Below are 17,265 nucleotides of genomic sequence, written 5' to 3'. Positions count from 1 at the left end.
CACTGTCTTTCCTCTTTTTTCTTATTTTTATTATGTGCCAGGAAGCTGGGGGCCAAAGGCCAAGCAGAGTGTGATCCACTCAAGGTCCAGGTCGGGCAGTCGGCCACGGCGGTTTTCCTTGCTGTCGGAGAGGTCTGGTCTCAGTGACCCCCCAGTGTCCCTCCATCACGCCCAGATGGGCCCTGCTTCTGAAAGATATCCTCAGGACACACCCACCCAGCTTGGCCCATTGGTGGCCAGTGATGATGTTGAGAAAAAGGTCCACATGAATGAGGATGGCAGCCTGTCTGTAGAGATGAAAGTCCGTTTCCACCTACTTGGCGAGGATGCACTTCTGTGGTCCAGGAGGGTGGGGAGGGCCAGTGTCCTCACGGCAGCCAATGGAGAGGTCCCTGTTCTGGGGGAGGTGGATCCCCTCCACTGTGTGTGTGAGAGTCACCCTGGGGGCTCCTCGGAACCTGGAACACAAGGACTAGGGACCTGTGAGGCAGGATGTGAGAAAGCCCTTGGCCGAGGCCGGTGGAAGCCAGGGTCTAGATATGAGATATGGATGAACCCCCTGTACTCTGCCCAGGAAGAGGGGATGGCCTCTCAGAGGAGATCCAGGTTGACCCAACACTCCTATTCCAGGAGGCCCTGGAGCCAAGGAGTCACCGGAAGGAAACGAAGCAGGAAAGACAGTGTCAGCCCTGACTCCAGTGACAGATCCCCCAAAGACTCTGAGCCCAACTCCTCCTGCTGCTCTAGGTCTCTGGAGGGCAGCGTGGACAGCTGTGACCTACATGCGGCCTCTGGGGCTGCCTCCCAGAGAGAAGCAGGGAGGGAAGCTGGCAGCATGTGCAGGACTAGTAAAGGCCTGGGTCCACAGGGAACAGGGCAGGACAGAGAGCACCATAGATGCCTGAAGCAGCAGAGTGGAGGCACGGCAGGTGCTATTTGTGAGTCCTCAGGGAGTGCTGGGTCTCATGAGGAGTCCAGTGAAATGGGTGAGCAGCACCAGGGCTGCCTAAGCAAGACAAGTGTCATGACTACTTCCCGGCCAAAGGCCACTCAGAGGAAAGGCTCCAGTCCTCCCACGGTGAGTCCCTCATCTTTGAGGAACAAGGACTCACAGGCAGAGGAAAGTAGACAGGGTTCCAGGTGCCCCCAGGCTAGGGGTAGGTCTGTGATGGGATCGCCCCTGGTTTCAGATCAATCTGGCTCTGCGGATACTGCAGAAAGCTGTTCTCTGCCTTCTGCCTGTGCCTCAGTCCCAGGCAGAAGAAAGCAGGAGGGCAGATCCAGGGCTGTGTCCTCTCCCAGCATTTCCAGCCACAGCCGAGGGGCCCGGATAGACCACCCCAGGCGGCACCCCAACCGAAGGGACATCCACTGCCCGCTTGACTCAGCTGTTCCCAGGCAAGTGCCGGGGCCTTCTAGTGGAGGCAGGGCCTGTCCAGATAACCCAGCACCACACCTTTCTGGAAGCTCACCTAGTGCCAGGAACCAGGCTTCCTGGGACGCAGGGCCTCCCTCCTCTGCCTCTCTTCATTCCCAGGATGTACAGGGGATTAGCAGTGCTCTCATGACCCCTGTGAGCAATTCTGACTGTACTTCCAATTTCTATCCCCCATACTCTCCCTCTGCTGAGACTGAAGGTCACTCTGAGCTCAGGGCACGGTCACCAGCTCCCTCACCTTCCAACACATCAGACCCTTTGAGCATCCAAGCTGATGGCCTGGACAAAAAGGCAGGGAATGACCTTCCCAAGCCTTCCTGGCCTTTAGTTCCACCAGTTGGAGAGCCTGAGGGAGGGATGCCAGGAGCCCACCGAGACTGCTGCTGCTCACCAATCAGCACACCCCTGTTCCATGAGACCCCCAGTGATAACACTCAGACCCTACAGACCTCCCAGCCATCAGGCAGCCAGGGGCCCTCCTCTGAGGTCTCCTTGGTATGCAGCAGGTACTGTCCCACCCCCCCGAGGACATGGCCTTTTGTCAAGAAACACCCTTCAGGCAGCAGTAGCCTTGGTGCTGACTGGGAGCCAGACGGGAGAAAGCTGGAGGAGGAAAAGCTAGATGCACGGCCCCCACGGCCCCCGGGGTCTCAGTCAGGGGCCATGGGGAAAGCAGTCAAAGCCTTGAGAAAGGGCAGCTCTAGCTGTGGTCCCAGGTCTGGGAGAATGTTACAGGGGAAGGTTGCTGGTGGAGGGGAAAGCCTGGAGGAGCAAGAGGAAGATGGCAGAATGATGCTGGGTGCCCTACCCCGAGCCTCACCAGATGCTGTGGTCCGTGAATGGCTGAGCAACATCCCGGAGGAGCCCATACCCATGAAATGTGAGACGGTGGATGAGAGTACAGTTGTGGTGGGGGGTGATCCAGAAGGCCCCAAGGAGGACAATGCTGACAAACATTCCCAGGAAGGTCTAGGGGAGCCAGTTCTGGCCAGACAACTGTCCCATGAAGGGGTCACCAGTGAAAAAGCAGAATCAGATGGTGCCCTCCCAGTGATTAGTGATGCTCATTCCAAGTCAGGAGAGGGCCATCCTTGTAGCAGAGTTTCAGAAGTCCCCAGGGAGACTGGATCAGGCAAAGGAATGGCTGTGGACTGTGGTGTGGGCCAGTGTGTGCTTCCTCACAAGGTCTCTGCCTCCATACAGATCATGAAGGTGCTGATGGGCTCCAAGCAGGGGCGGCCCAGCAGTTTGCCTGAGGTGTCCAGTACAGTGGGCAGGAGGCTTAGCCACTCTGCCCGGGCCCTTATCACCTGTCTTGCTGGGCTCCACTTCTTTGATGAAGACCTTAGGTCTCCTACTGACAAAGTGAGGTTCACAGAGTCTCCTCGGTACCAGGAGCTCCTGAGCACCTTCCAGGCCCTATGGCCAGGGTGTGGCTGCAGGCAAGGTGAGCTGGATTCTGGCCTCTGGGAGCTTGGCTGGTGCAAGGCTCTGCCAGGCCTCAGGTCCCATGTCATGACTGAGGACTTCACACCAACGTCCTCATCTGGTGTGGATGTTGGCAGTGGCTCCGGAGGCTCAGGGGAGGGCAGTGGACCCTGTGCCATGGACAGCGCCCTGGTCCCTGAGAGGATAGAGCTGCCCTTGAAAATCCCCTCCCAGAGGCCTGATTCTAGAACCTCCAAGAACCAAGAGGATCCAGAAAAACAACAGTCCAGTGTTTCTACAGCCTCTTCAAACTCCCAAGAATGGGCTTGTGCCACCAGGAAAGACAAGGCAGAAAGAAACAGCGGGGAGCAGGTGCTGGGCAGTAACCTGGATCAAGTAGTTGAAAACGCAATGCAAGAAGAGGAGGTACAACTAGAGAAAGTTGAAGAAGAAAAAGAAATAGCAGAACTGCCAGGAGAGGGTGTCCAAGGATCTCCAGAAGAGGGAAGAGTCATGGGACAAGAATTGTCAGAGGCTGACTCTGACAATGGGGAAGGTGCACAGGAAGATAAGAGTGTGCAGGAAGAGGAAGCAGGAGGAGACCCTGCCTCCACCACACTTTGCCCTCCAGGGACAAGAGAGAAACCACCAGAGCCCCCTAGGAGCCCTAGCAGGAGGGATCCAGATGCCAGCGAAAGTCAGAGTGGCCCCAACAATGAGCCTGGCTTGGAGAAGCCACCCCAAACAACTGAGACAAGCCATGAGCAAACCCAGACCAAGTTCTTGCAGGGGCCTGGGGAGAAGAGCTCTTCTACAGCCTGCAGAGTGTCCCTGGATCCTGACATCCTCTGGGTGACCAAGTTGCTAAAGAGGATGGAGAAAGCTTTCATGGCTGACCTTGCCAGAGCTACAGCCGAGATCCGAGCCCGCTGGAGCCTGCAGAGCAATGACCTTCTGGACCAAATGGTGGCAGAGTTACAGCAGGATGTGGGCCAGCGGCTCCAGGATAGCACTGAGAAAGAGCTCCACAAGATCCAGAGCCGGGCAGCGGGGAGGATGCCAGGGCCAGCGAGGGAAGCCCTCAGGTGGGAGATGTCCCTGCAGACAGAGCAGCGCAGGCGTCGTCTCCGGGACCTGCGCAACCTCTCGGCTTTCTCCGAGCAGGCTCGAAGCCAGGGGCTCCTGTCCTTCCCTGTGGAGGATGTGCCAACCCTCCATGGAGCCCTGGGGACCTGGCTGGTTGGGGAGCCTGAGGGGGAGGAGTTTTGTCCCTGTGAGGCCTGCATGAGAAAGAAAGTGATCCCTACATCCCCGAAAGACACAAAGGGGGTAACCAGTGCACCCATCAAAAAGGCCTTTGACCTGCAGCACATTCTGCAAAAGAAGAAAGGAGGGTGTGCTAATGGGGAGGCAGCAGAGACAGTCCCAGAGAAGAGAGAGATGGAGCTTCTCCAGGGGGACGCCTCAGGGATAGGGACTATTGACAATGAAGGCCTGGAGCTGGGGTTAGGCCAGGATCCTGGGACAGAGGAGGGGGGTGAGGATGAGAGCAGCCAGAGCCTTGGCAGGGATGGAGACCCCCAAGTGGGAGAGGAGGGTGAAGTTTCTCAGAATGGAGAAGAGAAAACAGATCCCGGGCAAGGCAGTGTCTTTGAGGGAGTGGGCAGGGAGGAGCAGGGCTTTGGTGAGAAGGATGAAAACACAGAGAAGGGCTCTAGAGCTGAAGGCAGTTTGGAAGGTGAAGCCTGGGGAGAAGGTGACCAAAGTCCAGAGGGACAGAATGATGGTGCTGTAACTACAGAGGGAGACAGGAAGCCAGAGTCAGTGGGAGGAGATCAAGGTGAGAAAGAAGGTAGCTCACAAGCTGTCTGGGTACAGGGCCAACAAGGTGAAACTTCTGGAAACAGCAGCCCAGACCAAGAGGGGAAGCCAGCAATGCTCCCTACCCCAGATGGAGACACCCCCTGCCAAAGGTCAGGCTGGAAAGCAGGTCTTGCCTCCTCCAGCACCTTTTCTCTGGGAAATTGCTCTCAGCTCTCTCAGAAAGGCTCTGAAGAAAAGCCTTCGAATGGAGACATGAGGAGCATCGAAGATGAGTCCAAGGGAATCCCTAGTCCAGAGAGAAAAGTCACAGGCATGTATCCAGAAAGCTCCACTTCTGAGCAAGAAGTGGCACCCTTGGGCCCAAGGACTCCAGAGCAGGAGGTAGGTGAGGCCTCTGGCCTAGAAGCTGAGAATGTAATTGAAAGTCTCTCTTTCACAGAAATGAGGTCTAAAAACCTCACCAAGGACAGGACAGATGGCTTTGGCCAAGATGACTTAGATTTCTAGAGATCCAGCTGCAAGGTGGTCACAAGTCTGTTTTTATTAGTAGTTTGTCTACAAATCTGAGCGTGGCTGGGTCCCCTACAGATGCACAGAGAGCATGGAGAACGATCAGGGCTTGCCAAGGACATGGTCATACCACGCTGTCCCTGGGTTCTAAATTCTGAAGCTTCCCAAGGCCTCCCTGGCCAATCCCATGCACGTTGTGAAGAAGGCTTATCTCAGACCTGCCCTGTTACCTGAGGGCCACTGGACTCTTCCATTTTCCTGTTTGAGTCCAAGAAGACGGACCTGACTGGAAATGTTCCAGGAGCATTTTGTTTATGTGTTTGTTTTTTGCTCTCATTCTTTTGCCTATTGATCTCCAGTTATTTTTCTCCTTGGCCTCTCTTGGCATTCACCTCATTTGACTTTGAGGTGCTTTTTTCTAATCTTGAATGTATTTGGCGACTCTGCAGATGTGAATACTTGGAAAAAATGAATAAATTCAGGGTCATTGGACAAAGTTTGTTCTCAGCCCAAAAGTCCAAGTGTATTTCCTTAATTCGTATGTATATATATTCATGAATATATATATTGGTAATGGAAAAATACAGAAAATGCAAAAAGAGCAGGAAGAAAGAAAAGTAGTCACCCACAGTCCCATCACTCAGAGTTGACTCATGTTAGCATTTTGATATGGCTTCTTCCCCTTTTATTCCTAGCCATTTGATAATTGAGCTCATCATTATATGCTCCTTTTTTTTTTTGACTTAACAGTATAAGAATTTCCTGTATTTATCTCAAAATCTTAATAAAACTATTTTTTCATAAAACTATTTTTAATGCCTAAATAATTTATTATGCAAATATAAAATACTTCACCATTTCCTTTCCATAGCATGGACCATTTAGATAGGTTTCATGTTTTTTTCTTAACCTTTTCCCTCCTGAACTGTGCATGATTTCTCTAGAATAGATTCCCAGGCATGGAATTAGCCAAAACTACCAGCTTTTTTGAGGGTTTGATATCTTGCTGCCAAATTGCTTCTCTAAAGGTCTGCACTAATAAACTTCACCTGGCCCACCACTCAGTCATCAGTGTTTGGTATAGCCATTAAAGATGAGAACTCTAGGGGCGCCTGGGTGGCGCAGTCGGTTAAGCGTCCGACTTCGGCCAGGTCACGATCTCGCGGTCCCTGAGTTCGAGCCCCGCGTCAGGCTCTGGGCTGATGGCTCGGAGCCTGGAGCCTGTTTCCGATTCTGTGTCTCCCTCTCTCTCTGCCCCTCCCCCGTTCATGTTCTGTCTCTCTCTGTCCCAAAAATAAAAAAAAAAAAAAAAAAAAAAAAACGTTGAAAAAAAAGATGAGAACTCTTTTGCTAATTTTATGAGCAAAAATGGTACCTGATTTTAATGTGGTACTATTTTTGGTGTGTTTGATTACTAGTGAGATTAAAGAGTTTTCTATGTTTATTAAAAAGCTATTTGCATATAAATTTTATGTGTATGCCTTTTACCCGTTTTCAACTGGGATCCTAGCTTTTTTTTTTTTTTTTTGAGAAATTGATTTACTTGTGCCCTTTACAATTTTTTTTAACATTCTACTCATCATTTTTGAGATTTAAAAAATGCCCTTTCTTTGTATCCTTCCACAGCAAGCCTAGGATGGGGCCCTGTCTGAGTGGGGAGCTGCCTGATGAGGCAGAATTTCTTTGACTGGTTTTCATTAGTGTTCCACTCATACAGGACAATTTTGTGTATTCAGAATTACTAAAATGGAACTTCCTCCTGGTTGTTTAAATGTAAATATTAATAACAAAAATAATAAAAAATAAAAATAAGTAAAAGGGGTGCCTGGGTGGCTCAGTAGGTTGAGCATCCAACTCTTGATTTTGGCTCAGGTCATGATCTCATGGTTCATGGGATCAAGCTCTGCATCAGGCTCTGTGCTGGCAGCATGGAGTCTGCTTACGATTCTCTCTCCCTCTCTCTCAGCCCCTTCCCCACTCACTTTCTCTCTCTAAAGTAAAAAATTTTTAAAAATAAGTAAAAAAATAAAAAATAAGTGAATGTTGGGTATGGGCTGTGTCCTCACACCTGTAGTCATCTATTCTGCTTCTGAGTGCTGGAGATATTCTTAATAAAATTTGATGTGTTGTAAAATTTTCTGTGAAGATGATTCTTTGAAGTTTTTACATTAGAAATATATATACATACACACACACCTACATGCACTGGTGTCCTAGCCAGGAGCCCTCAGTGGAACAGATTGTATTGTGAGCTTAGTTTAAATACGGTGATATGCAAGGTTGTCTGGAACTTGTTGCTATTAGTTGACATGACGCATACATCATGCATCTCTTTCTGTGACTTGAGGTCCCCAGTCATCCCCTAAGAGATGTTCCAACCTTTCTGATTCCTAATCTGACCTCCCCAAATGAGAGACAGCCATCCTGGCATTCACTGACCTGGAACTTCATTGAAGTGTCATTGTCTGTCTCTAATCATGAGAATACAATGGAAGGAGCACAGGACTTGGAGTTCTATGACCTATATAGGCTCTAGTCCCAGGGATGGCACCTCAGTTTCAACATCTGTGAAAGTAATGTTTTCCTCACTGCATTGTTAAGAAGTAAATGAGATAGCATATGAAACTTTGTTACACTCTCATGTTGGGAAAATATCAATATTTTCATTAGCATTGCTACATTTTCAGTGCCTATTATGTGTCGGTTACCATATTAGACATATGTGACCCCGTATATTCTTTCCAACATGTCTGTGAAGTAGGCAAGACCACACTGTCATCCCCTTTTCACAAATGAGGTAACCAGCACAGAGAAGACTTAAAACTTCCTCAGGAGCAACACATTCAGAGCAGAACTCATCTCTCTTTCTCAGCTTTTTCCTTTCACCACATGCTCAGACCTGGCACCATATCCATCTATCCTAGACAATTCTCTCCCCAGCCACACCATGACACCTGTACGATCCATCCTAGACTCACATCTCCCCTACAACCCTCATGGTACTATCACCACCCATCCTAGACACACATCTCCCCCACTGTGCCCATGGTACCACTACCATCCATCTTAGACTATCTCTCCCCCACCATGCCCATGGCACAACCATTATCCATACTAGATTTATCTCTTCTTCTATTAATCCTATCAAGTTCTCTCTCTTTATTCTATCAAAACTCCCCAGGCCTGGTTATTCAGTCCTCACCATTACTACCATTTGCCTCCAAAGAGGGTGTCCCCATTTCTCACCTTGCTCCACTCAAGTTTATCCTCACCATGGCCACCATCCCCTATCTAACAGGGCACCATGTTGCTTCCAGTTATAACTAGGCAAGAGTCTCTCATCACCCAGAATGATGTTCCTGACTGCTCACAAATTATGCCACAGATCACAGATCAAAGGCCTTTTGGTCAACAACTTGGAAAAATCTTACGTTTTTACTAAAATAGTTTGCTAAAGCTTTGGGAGAAGGCCATTTTCTTCTTATTTGCTTTTCCCAGGATTGTGACCACAGCACATCCTAGTCTGGACTCTCCTTGCAAGGAGAGCAGCACCAGAGAAATGGCAGAGCACAGTGGTTAGTGGTATAGGCTCTAGTGGTGGACTGAGGGGCTCTCATATCACCTCCACCATCAGTCACCATTTACTTAACCTCCTTCATGTGAAAATTGAGGAAATAATAGTACTCCCTTCCTGGAGTTGTTGAGATGGTTCAGAGAGAACAAACAAAGCAATTAGCATGGTGGTGCCAACTCAACCAAAAGTTGTCAATAAAAACCTTCAGTTGTTTCACCACCATTTTGTTATTTTTATTCAGCAGAGTCATCTATTTGGTCAAAGAAAAACAACCTAAAACGTTTTTATTTGAAGGGTGAGGGAGCTTCCCCTAAAATAGAGGCTGTCACAGTGCAGTTGGAGGAGAGCCCCATGTGGGTAAAATATTATGGACACTTGACATGAGTAAGCGTCCCTTCCAGCTGGGCTGTCCAGAAAAGCACCAGGAGGACACTGACACTTGTTCTGGATCTTGAGGGATGAGCTGTAGTGTAGAGAGGTGAAGAGAAGGGCATTCCAGGTGGAGGTGATGACAGGAGAAAAGGAACAGAGAAGTCAGATATGGGTTTGAATGGTGAATAGTGAATGGTGAATGGTGAATAGTCAGGGTCTCTGGAGTCAAGCATGAGTGAACAGAGAGAGTATGGTCATGTATACAGCCTCATAGTGGAGGCGACTTGAATCCCTCAGCTGCTGGACAGCCCTGACATTTTCGAAGAGGCACTGAAGCAGCCCTTGGATTAATTGGGTCTGCTCTAGGTCTGCATTCTGGTAACTGGACTGCTGTCTTTCAGCTAGGCTTGAGTCCTTGCCTTGGGAATTCAGCTCTGTCTGGGGCACCTTTTGATGGAGGGTCTACGTTGCTTCTGGAGGTACAACTTCCCCCTCTCCTCAAATAATCTGGGATCTCTTAGTGCACTCCTAATGTGTATAAGGAAAAGGTTTTTATGTACATTCTCACCTTTAATCCTTGCCACGACCCTACAAGGCTGTTGTATTGCCACTTTGTGGATGAAGAAATGCGTTCAGAGGTGAGCTGCCAAGGACATATGGCTGGTAGATGTGGGAGTTGTGATTTGAACTCGAATCTGAATCTCTCAAGCATGGGCTCCCTCTTCCACACAGTCCAGCTCTGAACTCCATGCTCTGAGCATCCTCTTACCTCACATTCCCTAGGCTGGGCTTCAAGCTCCACCATCTTTCCTTGCAACCTCAGTATGGAGGCAGGCCAGCATGGCCACACTCTGCTGAGCTGCACCTCTGGCCTTGTTGTAGTCCTGCCTTGGTCTGCTGGGCTGAACCTTCCAGGTTGTCTCATCTTGTCCCAGCTGATGTTTCCCAACCCTAGGGTTCACCCTCCTCATAGCCTCCCTGACACCCCCATTCATCAGGCCTGTCCCTGATAAGGAACAAGGAACCTATGGTTTTCCAAAGGTGGACAGCCTTGGAAAAGCACTGAATGCTTTTGTTAGTGACAATGACTGGGGGCGCTAGTGAAGTTTGGGGTGCAGGGCTAGGATGCTGAACGTCTTGCAACATGTGGACCAGTCCCTCACAAAGATGGGTAGACTCACATTGACTGCCACAGGTATTATTATTGCTGCATTTTACAGTTGTGGAGACTGAAGTCCACGAGCACAGTGGCTTCATCAGAAGCATGGGCGGGGGGGGGAGGCGCTAAGAGTGGATGAACATCCCTCTCTTGACTTCTGACTCTTCCCACTCTGTCCCATAAAGAATGAGATCACTGCTAACATTCCAGACTGGCTTGGGAGCACCCTGCCTCAAGGCAAAGGGATGAACTGGGTGACCTTTCAATGCTCCATCAATCATAGTCGTTCCGGGAAAGGACAAACCCAGGGACAGATACTCATCCATTGGGTTCAATGGATGGAATGATGGGAAAGGTAAGGCTTGAAAAGTGATTCATTTTCTTGGAAAAGGCTAAGCCCCACATCCTCTTTTGTTCTGCCCCAGCATGGTGAACTTTTTCTTGCCCTATGGGAGACAGGTTCTGACAAGACAGGCAGCTCCAGAAAATGTTGGGGACCCAGGGGTAAAGAAAATGCTTTATAGCTCCTTTGTTTTGTGATCAAGGAGCAATTATCCTTTTTCCCCTCTTTGACCTCAGCCTTCCAAGAACACCTGAACTTCCCAAATGCATACCTGAATAAACCCGTAAAAAGTTCTGAGTTTAAAGGATAGGGGTAAGGAGCTAAAACATCTACAGGATAAAATAACTTTATTCCCTCCTGGGCTTAGGGCTCCTTTCTTTGCCCCTACTATGAAAGTAGATGGTGTTTTGTTCATCCTGGTCTTGCAGATGGAGGTTATGATTTTCTGCCAATGGGTTCATTGCAACCGGATGTCACAACAGCATCGCAAAGACTCATTATGATGGAATTTTCCTGCATTACTTACACCAGCATTTTAGAGCACACTACACACCAGGATGATTGACATTTGTTAGTTCTTTCACCCAACATGTGTTGAGCAGCTGATTCATGCCAGGCCATGTGCCAGCTGCTGAGGATGCAGAGATGAAACTGGTGCGCCTGATGTGCCCCCTCCCTGCACCTGACTGTGTGGCCCCTCCCTGGGGTTTATCGATTAGCAGTGCTGCCCTCTTAACATCTAAGTGTGGAATAACAGAGCAATGTTTCTACTCTGTGTGGCCACTGGGGCAGCAACAGCAGAAAACCCAGATGGTAATTGAGAAAACTGGGAGGTACAACAGGAATGGCCTCAAGAGCAACTATGGCACCAAAAAGGCCAGGTTCATGTGTTAGTTTGACTCATGGCAGTGGTGGGATAGGTACTTCTAGGCCGAAAGGACTGGAGCCAGGATGGGGTAAGTGTGCCATGAGCTGAGACTGGGGATCAGGGGACTGGAGGATGGGGGTGACAGCAATTAGGAAGAACCATAGGGAGTCATGTGGTATGTGTGTGGGGTGCTCTGTGGGTAGTGGGTATAGGGCAGAGAAGGAGCTGAGAGAGGAGGGGGCTCTGATGACTCCCAGGCCAGTATGACCTGAGAGACTGCTTTTCTGGAAGACAAAAGAGACTCATTACAATGGAGGAGGATGGGCGTGGAGATTTTGAACCTCCTCAGGCACTTTCAAAGAAATAGGATGGAGCTTTGGCCAATGGGAAGCAGTCTCTCCTCATGCTTCAAGGAGGACCAGGCTTGAGCCCGCCCAGCTGGCAGCTTAAGGCTGGCCCTGGCTCAAAGACCACCCAGCCACCAGGGCCCCACACCACAGATCCAGGAAGGAGTGACTGGGAATATAAGAGAGGTGAGGGATAATGTTGTGCTGGGGAGTAGATGGTGACACGACAGAGAGAAGCCAGGATGAGCAGGACCCCTGGGTTCCTGGGGCATGGGGGCCAGGCCACCATGGGGACTGTGGTCTTCTCTATTCCAGGTGTTTCTGCCTGAGGCCATGTACTCTGACCATAAAGATGGCCTTCCTGCTGCACCTAACTTCTAGTCCTGGCTCCATACCTAACCAGAAGAATGACTCGGGGCACCCATGTGCTTGGAGGGCCCAGCCATCTTTCCTAGCTATGGGAGCCAGGACTTGTCAAGACCTCCTTGTGGTTACCTGCCACAACAGGGAAGCCAGAACAAGAAAGGATGACTGCCAGTTTTACCCAGAGACACTTGGCTTCTAGGGGCAGTTAACAGTGAACTTTTGGAAAGCACTGCTGGTTCCCTATTCTCTGTGTCACAGAAGCATGAGTCTTTCAGACCAGGAGAACCATGCACCTACCACCTCTTCGCTCTGCATTCTATACCCGTGTGTCACTGGAGCTCATGTAGCCCAGTGGCCTGGTTTGAAAGATAAGAGCACAGAAGTCCAGAGAGGTATTGGCTTGGCCCTAGGTCACACAGCAAGTCAAAGCAGAATCAGGCCAAGAAACGGGGTTCCCTGATTTGCAGGCCTGAGTTTGCTCCACAGCCTGAACCTGAGCCTCAGAGTCAGGGCTGCCTCCTCTGCTCATGTGGGCGGAGAGGGTGGCGGGCAGGGAGGGCAGCATCCCAGCCTAATTAGAAGCTGTAGAGGAGCAGGGACATGGGGGGCCGTGCTCGCAGATTAGTGCCCCCTCCATAGATCATAGGCACGCCAAAGACATAATAAATAATCTGCCCAAAGGTTTTAAAGGTAAAAATCAGCAAACCATTAATAACATCCCCAGCACCATACATCACGCTGAAATCTTCCCATTATGCCGCTCCCTGAGCCGATTCGCATTTTCTAGGCTGTTTTTTTTTCCCCTCCCTTTCCAGTACATTCTGCTGCAGCTCTGAAGCCCCTCCCCCACAGCCCACTGAGCCTGGAAGGATGGGAGCTTGAAACCTTTGCAGATTTACCATTAGCCATTGTGGTTCTATTCAGGCCTGTGGAGGGATGACCAAAGGGGAGGCTTTCAGGTCCCTTTCTTGGGACCCTACATTTCTGCTTCCACTTCCCCTTTTAATGGATAGGATGGACCTTGCCTACCTGCCCCTCACCCACAATTTTAAGTAGGAATAACTGTGGTCTCTCTCTCTCTCTCTCTCTCTCTCTCTCAGAGGCTAAGGAGGTTTAATTAATTAATGCAACAGTGTCACTTTAAATAAGAAAAATGCTGATGGCTGCACTTTCTAGTCCCTGGTGTGCCTGTGCTCTGCAGGAGACAGCTGGGAGCTCCCAGTCTAGCTGGCCGGGCTCTAAGATTTGGGTGCATTACACGTGTTTTATAATTTGAGGGTAACCTATGGTATCAAGCCAATCAAGAATGAGGATCGAAGGAAAATTAGTAAGCAAGAAGGTAGGCCAGCTGACTAGTGGCCTGTGACATGGGACAGCACAGGGATATGGTGACAATGAGGCAGAGAGCCAGGGGAGTCTCCTCCCAGGCCTGAGTGCCAGACATTGGCCCAGTCACCTATATTTGACCTCAGCTTCCTCAGCTGGGAAGCAGAAGTTAGAAAAGACAGACTGGGGAATAGTCACATGCCACTCTCCATGAATTCTTTGAAGGCCACGTGGATTGAGCAGCTCCTAAATCTGCCACAATTAAGTGGTTTTTTGGATGCAAGATCTACACTGAAGTCTGGGCTAGCTAACTGTTGCCTCCTAGGAAGAAGGGGGACTGTCCTGGCAGTGTGGGGAAGGGGGAAGGAGTCTGAGCCTCACCTCTCCTTTCTTGAGCTGGGTGACCTCAGGTCAGCCCTTTCACTCTTCTGGGCCTGTTTCCTCATCTACGACATTCCTAGAGTCCCTTCCAGCTCTGAACTATGGGGCTGAGTCACCTCCCTGAATTTCCCATCCAGACCCAGAGCCACATGCTGGTGGTTCTGCAAAATCTCTTGGGTAGTCCTGGGTTAGGTCCTGGGATCCACCAGCCTCAAATGTTTCCAACCTTGGCTAGGACAATAAAGTTCTCCATAGCTCAGAGTTCTGTTCCTGTCCCCAGCAATTGCACAAAGCAGATAGTAGGAATCCCCCAGCCCGCACCTCACATGTGAGTGGCACTGTGCATTTTACAAAGCACATCCTGGTTTCCTTTGACCCTCAGAACAACCCAGTGAAGAAGAAAGGCAAAGTCTGCTTTACCTGTTTGATGGTGGGGGAAACTGATATGGAAGAATGAACAGGAGGACTGGAGAAATCCTCTGGTAAAAGATCTCACGTGGGGAGAGCCTCGGGTTGTGATAGCCAGTGGGGGGTTTCAGAGAGCCTGAAGACAGCATGCTTTGCAAGACAGACTCACATTCCCTAAGCCTATGAGTACCATCCTAGGTTGACTCTGCAGGGGTGACGTGCAGCAGGGGCCCAGCAGCCAGAAAGGAGCCTGGGCCCCACAATCAACAAACATGGTCTGGCTTCTCTCTCCGCTGGCAGGCATTCCTTAAAGCCCAGTGCCCTCCTGAGGCTGGCTTCCCCTTCTCAGCCTCCCTCTGGTTCAGGGTCTCCAATGGCACATCAGTAGCCCTTGAAGCCTCTGCTCACAGACCCCCACTGTCGTACCTTCCTTTGTACCTACAGATTGTTCAGCTGCCACACTCTGCTTACCAACAGAGTGATTTGGGGCAAGTTACCAATGTCTTTGAGCCTCAGTTTACCATTGTATCAAAATAGGCCCAATACCTAGCTGACTAAGTGTTTGAGAGAATGAAGTGGTGTAATAAATGTGGACATGCCATAGTAAATATTTCATAGATTACTTACTACCCTGGTGGGTGGGAAATTGTCTTGAGAAGACTTGAAAGCTACCGCAGATCAGCCCAGGGAGAGAAAGCACATTCAAACTGGAGGAGCATAAATTTGGGAAGGTTTCACAAGAGATTTTGCGTTTGATCAATGCTTTGAAGAAAGAGCAGGGTTTTAACTTGAGGATTTGGGAGCTGGGGTAGGGGAGATTCCAGGGCAGGGGACAAATAGTCAAAAGTTCAGAGGTTTAGCAGGCAGGGAGGGCCCAGCTTGACCAAACACAGGCGGGTGGGGGAGGGGTGGGCACTCTGGCCCAGATGCCTGGCTCTGAAAGGCCCAGTGCCTCACACTGGGCTCCACTCCACTGCTGGGGTGTCAATTCTGATGATAGAATGCACTTTGCCAACCAGCTGTCCTGAGAGACTCTGGCTTCCCTCAACTTCCTGTCATGGTGACAGACCCTCGGCCCCCTCTCAGGCCTTGATGGATGGCTCCTGTGCTGGATTTCATACATCTCCGTCTTCCCCAGAAGCTGTGACACAAGTAATTGGTGTCACCTCTGTTGATTGCATGCCAAGTGCTGACAAAACAGTCCATAATAGGGAGCTCCAGTGGCTGCCCTTGATTGTGTGGGTGGGGGAATTGCCGGGAGCTGACCCTGTGTGCCCCCCAAACTCTCTGGAGGTAACCAGAGACAGGCAGCTGGCCCAGCTGGACTAGATGGGAGCATGTGCAAAAGTATCCTGGCTCCAACCTGGAGAATGTGCTAGAAACTTTCTAAACTGATGCAGCTTGGTGTTTGGGATCCATGACTCACCTCCAAGTCTATACCTGGGGCCTGATACACATGTCTCTGCTCAGTGCAGTCCATGGCTTCTCAGCATCCTGGTGATGTAGAGGTGAAGACCCTCGAGAGGTCCACCGGCTCCTGCCAGCAAAGCTGCTATCCTTTACCTGTACAGATGACACACCTAAGGTTAAATGAGTTTCATCTATAAATACAGATTGAAGGGGCGCCTGGGTGGCGCAGTCGGTTAAGCGTCCGACTTCAGCCAGGTCACGATCTCATGATCCGTGAGTTCGAGCCCCGCGTCAGGCTCTGGGCTGATGGCTCGGAGCCTGGAGCCTGCTTCCGGTTCTGTGTCTCCCTCTCTCTCTGCCCCTCCCCCGTTCATGCTCTGTCTCTCTCTGTCCCAAAAATAAATAAAAAACGTTGAAAAAAAAAATTTAAAAAAAAAAATAAATAAATAAATACAGATTGAAGTGGTGGCCAGAACAGGGTCTGGGAGAGGGCTGAGCTTAGGTGGGAAAAAGCCAGGTCACCTGCTCATGACCAGGGAGAACTTGCATTAGATCAGGCCCAATCTGGCCATGCTGGCCTTTCTGACCTCCAGGGTGGAGAGGGCAGAGTGGCCTCTCAAACATCTCCTCTTTCACAAGAGGGTGACAGCCCCACCCATGGCACACAGCTAGCAGAGAGGGCTGCACAGAACCAGGAACACATACAAGGGCCCTCCCGTGTGTTGCCAGAGAAGAATACCTCCTCCTCCATGTGATCCAATCCCTAACCAGAGTTCCACCGAGACAAACAGGGTAAGTTGAGGATTGGCTGGGGACTGGAGAAACACCCATCCACTTCTCTCGATACACTATAATTTGCCCCTGAACCCTTGCCTTAAAATTAAACAGAAACAGCAGATAGCTGGATATACGGGCCATACCACAGTGGTCTCCTTTCTGGGGCCTTTCTTTCCTCTTTTTTTTCTTTTCTTTTCTTTTCTTTTCTTTTCTTTTCTTTTCTTTTCTTTTCTTTTCTTTTCTTTTCTTTTCTTTTCTTTTCTTTTCTTTCTTTCTTTCTTTCTTTCCTTCCTTCCTTCCTTCCTTCCTTCCTTCCTTCCTTCCTTATTTAAGTTCCTTTATTTTGAGAGAGACAGAGCAAGAGTGGGGGAGGGTCAGAGAGAGAGGGAGAGAGAGAATTTCCAGCAGGGTCCTTACTGTCAGTGCAGAGCCCATCATGGGGCTTGATCTCACAAAGGGTGAGATCATGAGCTGAGTGGAAACCAAGAGTGGGACATTCAACTGACTGAACCGCTTAGGTGGGGCCTTTCTTGACTGATCCCTGCCCAACACCAAGAGAAGCTTTGAGAAGCAAGCTCCCCATGCAGGGGAAGGTGTCCATTGCTTTGCTCTGAGCTCTCTCCATGAGGACTTTGGGCAAGAATTGGTCTTTGGTTTTAGTATCAGAAATAGTATTCTGGTATTTTGTTTTATTTTTGCTCCTCTCAAAAGGTAACTTGTGACAGGTCATGGGG

The 17,265-nt window shown here is 49.9% G+C and overlaps 1 protein-coding gene across 5 annotated transcripts in view; it reads left to right on the top strand.

Annotated features, from left to right (window-relative positions):
• The window catches only part of RP1L1 (RP1 like 1), a 48,740-nt gene extending 43,033 nt beyond the window's left edge, over nt 1–5,707 (top strand). For 4 of the 5 annotated variants that reach the window (XM_058720822.1, XM_058720825.1, XM_058720823.1 and 1 more), the window contains one exon: nt 42–5,707. In XM_058720822.1, coding sequence (XP_058576805.1) covers nt 42–5,197 — 5,156 coding nt within the window. In that variant the 3' untranslated portion in view covers nt 5,198–5,707. The remainder of the gene's footprint in view (nt 1–41) is intronic. The other variant, XM_058720826.1, reaches the window with a different exon arrangement.
• Nucleotides 5,708–17,265: the final 11,558 nt, after the last annotated feature.

The sequence above is a fragment of the Neofelis nebulosa genome, chromosome 3 (genome assembly GCF_028018385.1).
Source record: "Neofelis nebulosa isolate mNeoNeb1 chromosome 3, mNeoNeb1.pri, whole genome shotgun sequence".
NCBI lineage: Eukaryota > Metazoa > Chordata > Mammalia > Carnivora > Felidae > Neofelis > Neofelis nebulosa.
The sequence above is the reverse complement of the archived record's forward strand: the minus strand, read 5'-3'. Positions and strand labels throughout refer to the sequence as shown.